A 14,379-nucleotide genomic window follows, 5' to 3' on the forward strand; every position below is an offset into this window, starting at 1 on the left:
ATGATTATGTGTACATTTCCCACGTACAAATGTGTCTCTCTTCTACACCTTTCCTGACAAGTTTTAAGGATCAGGTTGAATGTTCACGGGAACTACTGCAATGTGCTCAGAGTTACATCCACCAGGATCATTATTCGCAAACGTACAGCGTTTTAAAACATTTGCATGTTTTATCGTGGCTAAGAGTCTTATCACCACACTGTCTTCTTCACATCCAATCAAGTCCCGGTTTGACTTAAATGCCCCTCATATTTTCTTATTTCTATTTTTAATTTTTTTCTTAGGCTTCTTTAATACCTTGTCAACTTTACACATTAAGGTCCCATTTAACCATGACATAACGGGTGTACAGATATTTACCCGACCCCCAGAGGCTTTTCCTTTTAAAATATTCATACACAGAAAACATTGACATACTTATTCATGGATGATCGACCAGTGGATTAAAATTACATCAAACCAATTGACCAGTAAAAGAGGCTCATATCTATGAGAGATAAATAGTACTGTAAAACATGCCATACATACAACAATTACAGGACATGAACATTCACAGAATAAATTGCAGAATCTCTGACTCATGTCTTTCTAAACTATTAATAATTTTATTACATATTTTAAAAAATGCCAATATCTTTTTGAAAGCAGAATGTGGTTTGACATTAAAACTACATGATCACAAACATTTAACCGTGATTTTAGCCATTCTGGATCTTTTTCTACCTCTAAATCTTACATTAAACTAAATATATGTTCGATGTATTCAACTGCAACTTTGAGGTGTGACCTGCACAGAGATAATTTTATTAATCCTTATGAATATGTTATTGGCCCTGCAGGAAATCAAGTAAAACAACTCCAGAGCATAATCTGAATATAAATCCTTTTCCTTGTGTAACTATTGTATATTCTGAACTTAAGTCAAAGGCTCTGATTATGACCCTGTTTTTTCCCCCTGATTGAGAGCGAGACAATCAGAGCAAGACATATGCAGAGGGCCCAAAGTCTCAACTGCATCTTAAAAGTCCACTCATGACTTATATAATCTATTTAACAGCATGACATAATGCATCCTCTCAACAAATAGTCGCTTTGGTATCCTTTACTCAGTGTATCACTGTAGGCACAGGCTGAAGCCAAGCGTTTCGCAGACATGACGTTAATCCTCTGAGAAAGCAAATCTGTTATGACAAAAAAGGATTTGTATTTATTCGGTTCTTACAAAGCTGCTGCACTTTTACTTCTTTAGTAAAGAATTCTTGTTTTTTAAACTTGTTTCTATTTTTCTTCTTTTTTTCTTACAATTCTAAACAAATCCAGCTGCTCCTACCACATGGGCTGCTGCATGCCCAATGTGTGAATAGCTTAGATCACCACCTGCAGGATAATAGAGGAACTGCAAGATTTTTACTATGAATTAAAAAAAAAGTCTATTCTGGAGTAGGGTGATAAATTTACTTTTTTTCATATTTATCCATCTATGAGGGGATAGTTCAAAACACCAACTAAATGTAATGTTAGGGTGTGTGACATTCTTTTGGCCAGACAGTGTAGGTACAGTATGTACCCCTTCAGGTCTCATTGTTCTTTAAATGGCTACCATAAGCATTATAAAGCAGGGGTTCTCAAACCTATTATTTAAAGGTCTGCAACGGTTGGTGGTAAGCAAATGACTTTTATTAAACTTTAGAATACTTTGCACATTTGGATCATGACACCTCACAGGAGACATGATGTTTACTGACAGAGAAGATGCAGAAGTCTCACTTTCCCCAACAAAGCGGGTTGCCATGACAACAATGTTAGACTTCTTATTCACTCATCTTCTATACCGTATATCTCTGTATTCAGGGTTGCCGAAACCTGGAGGCTATCCCAGGAGGCTTAAAGCATGAGGCAGGGTACACCCATAGATATATATACTGACTAGATTGTCGCCTCCGACACTGCTGTCCATAGAAATGATGCGTCAGCGCGGCTGCCATCTTGTGTCGGGGGAAGCCGTGTCTACTCTGCATTAGTTAACATTGGCAGAGAACTATCAACGATTAAAATGATCTTAATTTGCTTAATTTTCAACCGATTTTCAAGCCGTTTGGTTTATTATAAATGTCAGACATATATTTACGATAGAACATAGATTAATTAATTATTTTACTCATAGGATATAAGTAAAATATTTAATTAATCTTTGTTCTATCATAAATATGTGATATATACAACACAATACTTAGACACAACTACATAACTAATTAATTAGTTCTACAATGTACAAAACAATTACAAGGATGCTGATAGTGATATGAAAAAAAACATGAATATCAAATAAAGTATATACAAAAAATAAATAAATAGATAAATAATAGAGCAAATTTTAAATTAATAAAGGCATGAATTAAAAAAACAAAGCGGAAACATTTTAATTAAAACATTTGAATTGTACTGGTTTATTTTGTAACAGTTCCTCTGTTAGCATTTTGTTTTTTTTCAAATCCTCCAACAAGGAGCTCACTGTCTTCTTTTGTCTCCTTTCCCGGTCCTTCGCATTTCTCAAGTCCCGTCGTAACTTCTCCATGTTCTCTTGATACACGGCCAACTTCTCTTTTGCTTTCACTGGCTCAAGGGCATACTGATGATCCTGAAAAAAATATTTAGCAACTCGGTAACTTCAATCCTGTCTCCTAACTCCTAAAAATTTCACTGTTACAGCCACCAAGCATCCAAAGGTGATAAATCACTTCACTTACAGAGATTGACTTATGAACGAGGTCTTGTCCTACAAATCCCATGACAGGCATGTTAGAACTTGGCTGTGGAGATTCTTCAGTTGCCTTGTTTGACGTGCTGCTTAACCTTGATAAACTAGGCTGCTAGAAAAAAGGGAAATTGTTTGAACTTACAGAAACACGTAATCAATTAGAATATGTTGTGATAATAATAATTAAAAAAATTCTGTGACAAACCTTTGGAAGATGATCAGGAAACTTGAAAATGGATGGGATCGCTCCTTGCCGTAAACGGACTGTCTGTCCAGTCTTATCAAAATCTTCAGGCCGAAAGTGACAGCTGCACAGTACGGTGCGACCTTTTGGCTCAAACCCCTCTCTCCTGAGTGCTATTGCCCATGACTGACGCCTCTGTTTATCACTTGGGAATCTACAAACAAAACAAATCCAAAAGTCCATAGCATTTTCGTAGTGTATTTCAAGAGACATAGCCACGTGATAGCAGTGTAAATGGGCATTCATTCACCAGGGAGGACGACAGCAATAACTAACCATAGCAATAAAAGCACCCACACTGACCATTGACAAGCAAAGTCTCTCCAAGTGTTAAATAATGTGTGGTTAAAAAATGTGATGGGTTCTGATTGACTATTAGCTTCTAGCTAATGTGACCCCAAACAGTATCGTTCTTCATGTGGTTGCACTGGCTACCTGTTCAGTTTAGAATTCATTACAAAATAGTACTACTTACATACAAGGCTTTAAATGGTTTAGCTCCCACATACCTAACCAGTCTTCTGATACGCTATAATCCACCACGCTCCTTAAGATCACAAAACTCCAGACTCCAGACTTCTGGTAATTCCCAGAATTTTAAAATCTACAAAAGGGGGCAGGGCATTTTCATATTTAGCTCCAAAACTTTGGAATAGCCTTCCAGACAGTGTTCGGGGAGCAGACATGGTTTCCCAATTCAAAAGTAGACTCAAGACGCATCTCTTTAATCTGGCATACGCGTAACTCATCCCATAACTTCATACTTCAGTACACCTATCCTGAATGGCAACTACGCTAATTCTCTCCATCTTTTCTGTATTTTTCTAGCCATCCCGAGGCATCTGGAGATTGTGCCAGCTTTAGTAGACAAAGGCCAACCCTGCGAGGATCCTGAGGCATCCAGAGAAGGACCAGCTCCAGCTGGATTCTGCTTTATGATGGCTGGAGCTACACATCCTGTTCCTGTGCTTCCAGTGATCCAGACCCCATCTGCCCTCTGCACTTACTGACTCCCTGTGCTGAACTGGACTTCATGTTAATCTACACAACTTCTGTTATATTGAACTTTCACCAGCACTACACACATGAGGTTATTTCTATCTGTTTTTACCCAGATGAGGTTGGGTTCCCTGTTGAGTCTGGTTCCTCTCCAGGGTTCTTCCTATTGCCATCTCAGGGGGTTTTTCCTTGCCACTGTCGCCGTCACCCTTGACTTGCTCATCAGAGACATTTTATTCATCATTCAATTATCTCATTATTATCTAGACACATTTTTCTCACACAAACACACTTCCAAATATTTTCTTTTCTAAAATGAATAAAAAAATAAGTAAATTCTTAAATTTTTTGTGAAGCTGCTTTGAGACAAGGACCAGTTAAATATTATTAAATATTATACCATTTCTAAATATATAAAAATATAAAATTTAATTTAATTATAGTTTATGTGTGAAGGTTTCACATTAACGATTAACTTTACAAACTAACACTGACACAAACTCTTCACCATCTTGCAATTATATTATATTCATCGTTGGTTTTCTTCAACTTACATTAACATAACTTAACGTTAGCACCTAGCTCTATGTTTCATAGGATAACATTCACTTCGTGGTCATCACCATGAACAGTAACAGACATGAACATGTCGAGCAAAATAACTTTACAGACTACAATGACACAACCGTGTGGACAAATTTCCAACATCTGTCTATCATATTACATCGATGTTAATACATTCTGCTCATTGCTGGTTTTCATAACTGGCAAAAACAACTTGCACTAACATGGGTAACTAACTAACTTACGTTAGCATGGATTAACTACGTGCGGTCGTCGTGAAACATGACGCTGAAACAATATAATTTCGTAACCACAATGTCATAAGACACATTCTCACCTGTGAAATGTTATCCCTTGCTGTTTGGTTTTTTCATTTCTTTCGTTCGAACATCCATATGCAGCACAAAAGTCCGGCATCTTCAGAGTTGATCTGAAACTTTGGCGCTTCCCTCAGATCCCCGACCCAAGATGGCGGCGATGTTGACGTATGCTTAGAGGCCCAAGGCGACACCTAGTCAGTATATATATATCTGTGGGGTACACCATGGACAGAGTGCCAATCCATGCACACAGAGACGGGAATCGAACCCGGACCCTGGAGGTGCGAGGCGACAGTGCTAACCGCCAGGAGGTGCGAGGCGACAGTGCTAGCCGCCCAGACACTATTACGTTTAGCCTTAATCTCGGGCCATGGTCACCGTAACGATCCTAGTAGACTACACATAAATAAGAAAACTATTGATTTATGCATACCGCACAATATTTTCAAAGGTAGGAATCATACACTGCATTATATAGTACTAGAACAATCCTAATTAAAGGTGTGTTCCCTTTTGCCCCGTTATAAAGCATGAGTCAGATACGGACCGGAAGTTTGCGTATACGCAGGGTTTTACGGTAATCACTAAAGGCTTGGGAAAAATAGCTTTAAAGTCGTACAGGCTAAAAATATATGTGAATATTTTCCAATAATTATTATCTATGTAATAGGTAAATTATTTATAGAATATAAAGCTTATTTTGTAAAAAAAAAAAAAAAAAAAATCTCCATTTATTTTGCTTGTTTATAGTTTGTTTTGCTTTAAGAAGCGCACTTGTTTTTCTAGTGTGATTTTATCTTTGTTTTATATGTTTACATTTCCTTACCGCTGAAAGCCTGTTATCAAGCCGGATGGGTGTGTGTGTGATTGGGCTTACATGGATTCCATGAGTAATATTTCAAGACTAGAAGCAAAACCTTAGGAAAAAACACAGGAACAGCGCATTTCTTAGTAACGTTATTTCAACACACCGGTATTCGTACAGAACCCGCCTTCCTACGCGGTGGTTGGTCAGAAGTCACGTGTCATGTACACCTCAGTCAATAGCAAAGCAGCGATTGGAAACTGCAAGCGGATCTTTAAAGGCAGGAGGCGTGGTCTTACGGAACGCAGATGGGAAATGTAACAGTTGAGAAGGGAAGCGTGTGATACAATGACGCGGATGTGTGTTAGAAGTTTAGAGAAGAGAGGAACCGTAATGAGAGGCGCACTACGTGATTAGGACCTGAGTCACGGGGCAAGAACAGGTTTGTTTATCATCATCATTTACAAAGCTTGTAAAGAAGTCTTCTCATAGCCAGAACAGATTTTAATGTTATTATTTATGCACATGTTTATGTATGTGTGAGTTTTATGTAGAGTAATATGCGTGCTTTAGAACAGCTGTTAGGAGATGAACTTTGACAGCTGGAGAACTTTCAGTGCTAAAACATCAGCTATTAGTAAGTGGAAGGAAATGGAAGAGGTTTATCTCTCCTTGCCATATGTCACATGACACACAGTATGTTGTTTCACTTTGCCTGCTGTTTATATAGAGTTTATGAATTTTTACACTGCATTGCATTACACCAGGATTAGGTGATGGCTCATTCTGCCCAGGTTTTGGTTCACACCCTTCTGAACTTCTGAAGCTCTCAGAAGATACAAGGCTGATCCGTTAATGAACTAATGATGGGTGGTCAGGTTAATTATCCCTGAGATGTTACATTCCATAACTCTGTCACAACAACGCAAAACATTCAGGATAGTCTGCTTAGAGATCACACGGTGCGCTGAGAGCAGTAGTGAAACCGGGGGTGTTTTGGTATGTATTCTCAATACAACAGATTTTTAAAAGGATATTAGATAGATAGATGATATAATAATAATAATATTATTATTATTATATACACATAGTAATTACTGCCTTGTAAAGTATTTATACCCCAAATGTATTTTATTTAGATTTTTATGTGATAGACCAACACAAAGAGGAACATAATTGTGAAGTGGAAGGAAAATGATAAATGGTTAAAAATATGTTTTAACAAATACATTTCTGTACGTTTGTATTCCGCCACCTGAGTCAATACTTTGTAGAACCACATTTCGCTGCAATTCCTGCTGCAAGGCTTTTGGGGTATGTCTCCACCAGCTTTGCACATCCTCTTTACAAAATAGCTTGCACTCAGTCAGATTGGATGGAGAGCGTCTGTGAGCAGCAGTTTACAAGGTTTCCACAATTTCTCAATTGGATTTGGGTCTGGACTTTGACTGGGCCATTCTAATACTTCAATATGCTTTGACTCTAACAGGTTTTCTTTTAAGATTGCCCTGTATTTGGCTCGATTCATTTGCCCATCAACTCTAAACAGCTTCCCTGTCCCTAGTAAAAATAAGAAGCATTCACACAACATGATGCTGCCACCACCATGTTTTACAGTGTTTTATGGGGTGTTCAGGGTGATGTGCATTGTTAGTTGCATTCAGACCAAAAAGTTCTGGTTTTATCCGACCAGAGAATGTTCTTTTCAATTCAATTCAATTAAACTTTATTTATATAGCGTTTTAAGAATGGTGCATTGTCTCAAAGCAGCTTGACGAAAAAAAAAAAAATAGTAATAATAATAAAATTTTTGCATGTATGTGTGAGAAAAATGTCTCTAGATAATAATGAGATGAATAAAAGATTCTTCCACATCTTTGCTGTGTTCCCACATGGCTTGTCCCAAACTGCTTTCGGCTTTCTTTTAACAATGGCTTTCTTCTTGTCACTCTTCCATAAAAGCGACTGTATTTTAGTTAGGGGTATCAGAGTGAAGGGACCTGAATACAAATGCACACCCACTTTCCAGATTTTTATTTGTAAAAGAAATTTTATTTTAAAAAACTATTTATTATTTTCTTTTTACTTCACAATTATGTGCTTTGTGTTCGACCTATCACATAAAATCCCAATAAAATACATGTACATTTCTGGTTGTAACGTGACAATATATGACAATACTTTTGCAAGGCACTGTAAACCCAAATTTATCCAGAATGAAAAAGAAAAAAAAAAGAGAGAAAGCTTTTTACCTTGATGGTATCCAAGCACTAGTGAAACACTGGGATATGAGCATTAGTGTAGCGGGGGATTATATAGAGAAATAAAGGGAGTTTTTACTTTCATAACTGTGTTCTGTTATCCTGCACAATCACAAGCCCCTCGTATTTTTGTCATTTCCTCTGCGCAGAGCTACGATATTTACTTCAGTATTTAAGGACTGCTCTATAGCTATAGTGAAGGCATGGGGAAATTTAACCCTGATCATTGACCTTTAAGAAAATGGTCTATTTACTTAATTACATTGCAATTAACCTGATTTTGGGATGTAATGAAATTGCACCTTACAGTAATTTTATTTTCAGACTTGAGATGAAAAGAAATATTCAGAAGTCATGTGTGAAATATGATTCATGGTCGGACTTAGACTTGTGCTGAGGAGGCGTGTGATTTTCTGGGTGGTGTATAAAGATTATTAAAATGATGTTCGTGCATGTTGAAAAAAGAATTATAATGCTTTCCTTTAAAACAAGCACTCGTCTTTAATACCAGAGAAAATCTGTTAGTAAAATAGTGGAATTCAATGTTATAAACATAGTAAAGAGATGACTTGAATTACAATCCTTGAAATCCTTAAAATCTCTAGCTTTTCCATGCTGAGGCTCCACCTGCGTAGTGGGAAACTTTATGAAAGCGTCTTTGTGTGTCAGTGTTGCATGAATAACTGCGCTGAAGGGCTAAGACACAGACGTGCAAAAGACCACAGGAATAACCGAAGCCATGCTCTGAATACACGCCAGTGTTTCAGACTTCACTTAGGAGCGGAAAGCATGCATGTTAACAGGTGAAGCAAGAAAAAGCAAGCTAGTGGGTGTCAACATTATCTGGGAAAAAGTTTTGTGAAGGATTGTGGTCAAGACAAATAGTCAGACAGTTCTTAATAGGAAAGGATCCTGTTGTGCCAGGAAAAATCAGATATGAGACACTCCTTTCTTTTGGGCAAACCTTGTGGCTTATGTTTAAGTACATAAACACCTTTACAGTAGGTAATCTCCTTAAATCTTAACCTAGGATTAATATTAACCTAGGATGTTTTTAGAGATGATTTAACATGTAATTCATAAATTCAAACCGAGCATCAGAATGGGAAGGAAAGGTGATTTAAGTGATTTTGAACACAGCATGGTTATTGGTGTCAGACAGGTACAATATTTCCGAAACTGCTGATCTATTGGGATTTTCACACGTAGGGTTTACAAAGAATGGGCTGTCAACCAATGTGTGTCGAAGAGCATCTCTGAACAAACAATACATCAAACCATGAAGCAGATGCGCCAAGAATCCAAGTAGACAATTTAGCAAGACAGCGATCCCAAAAACATAGACAAAACAATGTTTCGAAATCTTGGATGGTGCACCTATCCTACCAGTGGGCGATCAGTTGTGTTGCATATTATCAGAACAATTGTACCGATCGAGGAAAGAAGACTCTGTAGGTGTTCCAGTTGGAAGTTATGAAATCATGATTTCAGTGTGAATTAAGGAAGTTCTCACTGTTGCTCGTTGCATGACGTCTTCCCAACCAGTGGCAATTGGGTCATCTTCCTGCCCACCAATCAAGTACGGATAAACTTTGGATTGCGAGCATAATTGGTTCTGGAAGTGTGCTTGTATATCAAAACACTCACATATCAAAGTGAATTTCCCTATAAGAAATAATGAGAACTCACACCAATGATTCATTCCACAAACCAAAAATATTTATATAAAAATATTTAATACAAAATATAAAATACAAATAAAACAAATGAACAGTGCTACTGTGTAGGACGACTTTCTCACACAAATGCACACACCAGTTTGCCGACAGAGACTCACTCACACAAGTGCAAACAAAATTATTATAATTATTATTATTATTATTTGGTCACAGAAACAACCAAAATCAACCATAAAAAAACATGTGATCTTATGAATCTGCCTTCACATGCATATGAACTTGATTAACACTATGGATTCTTAATCCAGGGGTTTAATATGATGTTGGCCCCGCCCCCTTTGTAGCTATAACAGCTTTAACTCTTCTGGGAAGGCTTTCCAAAAGGTTTAGGAGTGTGTTTATGGGAATTTTTGACATTGGTATATCTTTGCCTATGCGACCCAATTTTTAAAATATATTTTTTAATTCAGTGATGTTTGTATAGTTGGTTAAAATTTAAATATTCAGTTCATCTTATTGTCTATCTTTCCAAATCATTTCTAGTGCACACCATTGACCTAGTGCTAGCAATTCTAAAGCTCCGTTCTTGTTTTCAGGTGTGAATATGGCGTCACACCTGTGGGAACGCTTCACCTCGTCGGTGGAAAACAGCACCATGCGCTCGGACAACAGCTGCTTCAGTGGCACCCAGAACACGGTGCTGATGGGTGTGAGATTTGGCGGAGTGCCCACTGTTCTGCTGCTTGATTTCCTCGTCTTCGTAGTGAGTTTTTATTGTCTCTGTTGAAAGTTCACACAGCTGACCATGCGATCTGCACAACAACTTGGCACAGGTTTTACGCCGGATGCCCTTCCTGACACAACCCTCCCATGTTATCCGGGCTCCGGATCTGCACCTCTTCCAGTGGCTGGGGTTTGGGCACTGGGTGAGAACTGAGCCCGGGCCTTCTAAATGGCAGACGGGAAACCTACCACTGAGCCACCAATACCTATTATTTGTTATATGAGTTATTTATTGTAGTTTATTGTGCTATTTCTTTACCTGAGTTTTATTTTAAAGCATGATGTCTCTGTTTAATCCATGTATCTTGGGCACAGTTATAGAAATTGATACCACATTTACAGTATAGGAAACTGACAGCATAAAGTTTCTTATTTCACATCACTTCTCCAAAGTTTTCCCATTCTAAAGTCGAACAGCTTCTTTTGTGATAAAACGAAAACCGGCCTGTGTCCTCCAAAATTATTGCCACCCTTTGGAAATGATTGTATTAAAAGAACACTGGAGAGAATAACTCACAATGTTTATTCAAATATAAGGGGGCGTACCAAAAGTAATACAAAATGGGGCATTTTTTATTAACTGGCATAGGTCATTTAAATTGCACATGTTTGTAGAATAACTCTTCCTCTATGCAAAGGTTCTCCTCAACGCGGTCATCACAAGCCATGTATTTATGCCATCACTGAACCTAACTCTCGAACCCTGTAGAATACCCATTATTATGACAGATGAAAAGTTATGCCCACTTTTGCATTACTTTCAGCACAGACCTCGTCATAGGTTTTCTAACAAAATGGATTAAATACTGGTTTGCCATAAGAATATACCGTACAGTATTGTGCAAAAGTATTAGGCACCCTGTGCAGGTGTGATAAAGTCCTCAGGAGGCCTGTGGCTGATTCTGCAGGATGTTCATTTAAACTAAGCAGCTAATGTTCATATAAAACTGTACAGAATTGTACTTGAGACCATATTTGAATTAAAGGCTTGTCACAATAATTATTAACTTTGCTTCATTAATTACTATTTAATGCCTAAGACTTTTGCACAGTGGCAGAGAACATAAAAAAATGATTTAAGGTTTTTTTTTTTTTGGTATAAAAGTAAAGTCGCACCTTTAAAGTCACTTCGTCATCAGTCTAATCCGTGTGAAATACCAAAGAACATTGAGCTCTAGTTAAAAGGTTTTTGACAGAAAAATCATGTTTTTTATGAGAATTCATTCATTTAAAATATGTTCAGTATTGAACATACTCACCATACTCCCACTGGTGAGGAAATTAAAGATTAATCCAGAGATCATAGTTAAAGAAAAACCCATGGTTAGAGTGTGTTTACATGGACCCTAATATTCCACTAGTAACTGGAATAACAACCCAATCAGAATAAAAATGCTTCATGTAGATATTAGCCATGTAAACACTTGATCAAGTCATTTTACTCTTGTTGGAATAAATATTCTTTTTTTGGCAGGGTTTCCCAATTGCGCCCAATTGCAGGGGAATATTAGGTGAAGCGACGATTTTCCACTAAGGACATTTTCCTTCCTTCAGTTCCTCTCATCAGCATTTCCTTCAGACTTTTATCCACTGGGTTTCTGGATGACGAAGGAGCACTGATTGGCTCGCATTTCATATGTAGTAAATAATCTAATCAATCATATAAGATACGCATTCCAGCGACCAATCATGATGCAGAAGGCGGGATTTTTCGGAAAAAAGTTATAACAGGCAGAAATTTGCACTTTGCAAATGTCAGAAAAGTTACATTCTGATTAAATTATTCGTGTAAGTAAACATCTTATCAGATCAGCCTTTGTAAAAACAGTTAAGTTGGAATCTCAAATCAATCAAAATCTCGAATTATTTTCTTGGATTGAAGAAACTTTGCCAAAAAAATTGGCAAAAAAAAAAAGGAATCCATTCCTACAGGCTACAAAATACATCATCTAAACCTCTCTGTGTGGGCTGGGTAGTGCAGCTCGAATCATGTAATGTGGTTAGACAAGACCAAACCGTTTAACCACAAACAGTATCTGAACATCTGATGAAAACAGGAGATTGCAAGCAAGAAAAATATGTGATGTCTGACTTAAAAATTAGGCTGTGGGTGATTCATGCATGTTGTTTTTTGAGGCTCGTGGTTCAGGGATATTTTGCAAAGACTGACCAGACGAATTCCACAAAATACCGCCATTTATTTAAGCCAACCTTGATGGTGACTCAAACTAAATATAGGAAAGCAGCCCATTTACAACACACAGCTTAAAGGCATTATAACAATCGCATGGCCAGGAATCTCAGGACTCAAAAGAATGTATGGCCATGGTACTCAAGAGTATTTTACAGTTTGTGTATTTTAGACTTTGTGTATTTAAGCATTGTGTATTTAAGAATCACAAGGTCATTGTTATTATACTTAGCGCAGTTAGAAAATGTATCCCATGACTATGAATTCTGCATTTCCTCAGGTGCTGCTGCTGGTCTTCTCTTGTATCAGGAAGACACTCTGGGATTATGGGAGACTAGCACTAGTAGCCCAGGCTGAAGGGTGAGACATAAGATTGTGTGAATGTCATAGCTTAATACGGCGCCATGCAAAATATTTGTCCCTGTCTAATTTATTTTTCTGTTTATGAATATTTGTCACAGTGAAATATTTCAGTTCTTTAAGCATTTAAAATAAACTCCCAGTTCATGTGTGAAAAAAGATTCCTTATGCTCCCAGAACCACTCACTGTCTGAGCCCTGGGATATGCTGGGAAATCCATAATTGTGACAACCTGGTCATTCAGTAACATTCAGGTTATCATTCAGGTTATCAGCTGAACCCTTTTTTTTTGCTGAGTCTAGACCTGACCAACAGAAGCAACCCCAGATCATAACCCTTATGCATGATGGGAGCTTCATGTGCTTCCCTTTTTTTTTTGACGTGTCCATCGTGTCCATTTTTGCCATGCAACTTATCCAAGTGTTTAAGTCATTCCAATCATGATTTTCTTTTCCAACCACAAAGTTACACAAAGTTGATATTTCAGCACTACCCTTCCAATTTCTCAACAACTTAACACTTCTCCTTAAAAAATCTCTTTAGTTATTTTCTTTGCTTGATGTAGCCCAAAAATTGGAGCTTTCCGATCTTTTTTTTTTTTGCCCAGACAGTTTATTACTTAATGAGAATCTTTCTAGCAATAAGTAATAGGCTAAAAGCTCTCAAAAACCTCAAAAGGAATAATAAAGAACGTTATTGAATTATCAGTCTGGAAGGGTTTACAAAGCCACTTCTAATTCTCTGGGACTCCAGCGCTCCACAGTGGGAGCCATTATGTCCAAATGGTGAAGAAGTTTCACCATTAGTGGATTCTTTCTACAGTATATGGGGCTGGAATAAAATGTATTCAAGAGTTCACTGAGGATTCATCCATGACATCACAAAAGAACCCAGATGAACATCAAAGGAACTGCAGGCCTCAATCACTTCAGTTCATGATTCCACCATGAGAAAGCGACTGGGTGAAATGTTATAAGTGAGAGATTGCAAGGAGAAAACCACTGCTAACCAAGACAAGCATAAAGGCTTATGGAAGATGTGAGTCTTATTGCATTTCTAAAGCTAAAACAATATTCTACAATAAGATCATCATACCAGTGTTTAAACATGGTGGTGGTGTGGGGATGCTTTACTGCTTCAGAAAATCAGGAAGAAGAATGTCAAGCTCGAATTTAAGACAATGATGCGACACACAAGAGCAAGTCCATATCAAAGGAAGCAAAGTGGAGGTTTTGGAGTGGCCTAGTCAAAGTCCTGGCTTAAACCCCATTGAAACAGGGTCACCCATGCATGAAAGACCCCAGTATGGGAACTCTTTAAACAAGCATGGACCAAAGATCCTCCACAGTGATTTAAAAGACTGATCCGGAGTCATCAGAAACTTTTCTTTTACACAGACACTATACAGTGGTGAG

The 14,379-nt window shown here is 37.6% G+C and overlaps 2 protein-coding genes across 3 annotated transcripts in view; one reads left to right on the top strand and one right to left on the bottom strand.

Moving 5' to 3' along the window:
- Positions 1 to 623: 623 nt before the first annotated feature.
- LOC128534023 (THAP domain-containing protein 6-like) lies at positions 624 to 5,279 on the bottom strand. 2 transcript variants are annotated; one of them, XM_053508276.1, is made up of 4 exons: positions 4,903 to 5,279; positions 2,964 to 3,156; positions 2,748 to 2,867; positions 624 to 2,638 (listed from the first exon to the last, which is right to left on the bottom strand). In XM_053508276.1, the coding sequence occupies exons 1-4, from the start codon at positions 4,980 to 4,982 to the stop codon at positions 2,420 to 2,422; spliced, it is 612 nt and encodes a 203-aa protein (XP_053364251.1). In that variant the 5' UTR covers positions 4,983 to 5,279; the 3' UTR covers positions 624 to 2,419. The 2 variants fall into 2 exon arrangements, with proteins under 2 accessions (XP_053364251.1, XP_053364250.1); XM_053508275.1 differs by having other exon boundaries at positions 2,748 to 2,870; positions 4,903 to 5,278.
- Positions 5,280 to 5,599: 320 nt separating this feature from the next.
- tmem63a (transmembrane protein 63A) overlaps positions 5,600 to 14,379 on the top strand; it is a 37,444-nt gene continuing 28,664 nt past the window's right edge. The window contains exons 1-3 of the mRNA XM_053508352.1: positions 5,600 to 6,132; positions 10,227 to 10,393; positions 12,885 to 12,964. Of these exons, the coding sequence (XP_053364327.1) occupies positions 10,235 to 10,393; positions 12,885 to 12,964 (239 nt within the window). The 5' untranslated portion in view covers positions 5,600 to 6,132; positions 10,227 to 10,234. The remainder of the gene's footprint in view (positions 6,133 to 10,226; positions 10,394 to 12,884; positions 12,965 to 14,379) is intronic.

This window comes from Clarias gariepinus, chromosome 12 (genome assembly GCF_024256425.1).
Source record: "Clarias gariepinus isolate MV-2021 ecotype Netherlands chromosome 12, CGAR_prim_01v2, whole genome shotgun sequence".
Classification (NCBI taxonomy): domain Eukaryota; kingdom Metazoa; phylum Chordata; class Actinopteri; order Siluriformes; family Clariidae; genus Clarias; species Clarias gariepinus.

Coding starts and splice junctions, on each gene's coding strand:
- LOC128534023 (XM_053508275.1), bottom strand. CDS start 4,982: ATGCCGGACTTTTGTGCTGCATATGGATGTTCGAACGAAAGAAATGAA. Junction 3,157..4,902: donor CAAGGGATAACATTTCACAG/GTGAGAATGTGT, acceptor TTTTGTTTGTAG/ATTCCCAAGTGATAAACAGA. Junction 2,639..2,747: donor TCGTTCATAAGTCAATCTCT/GTAAGTGAAGTG, acceptor TATTTTTTTCAG/GATCATCAGTATGCCCTTGA.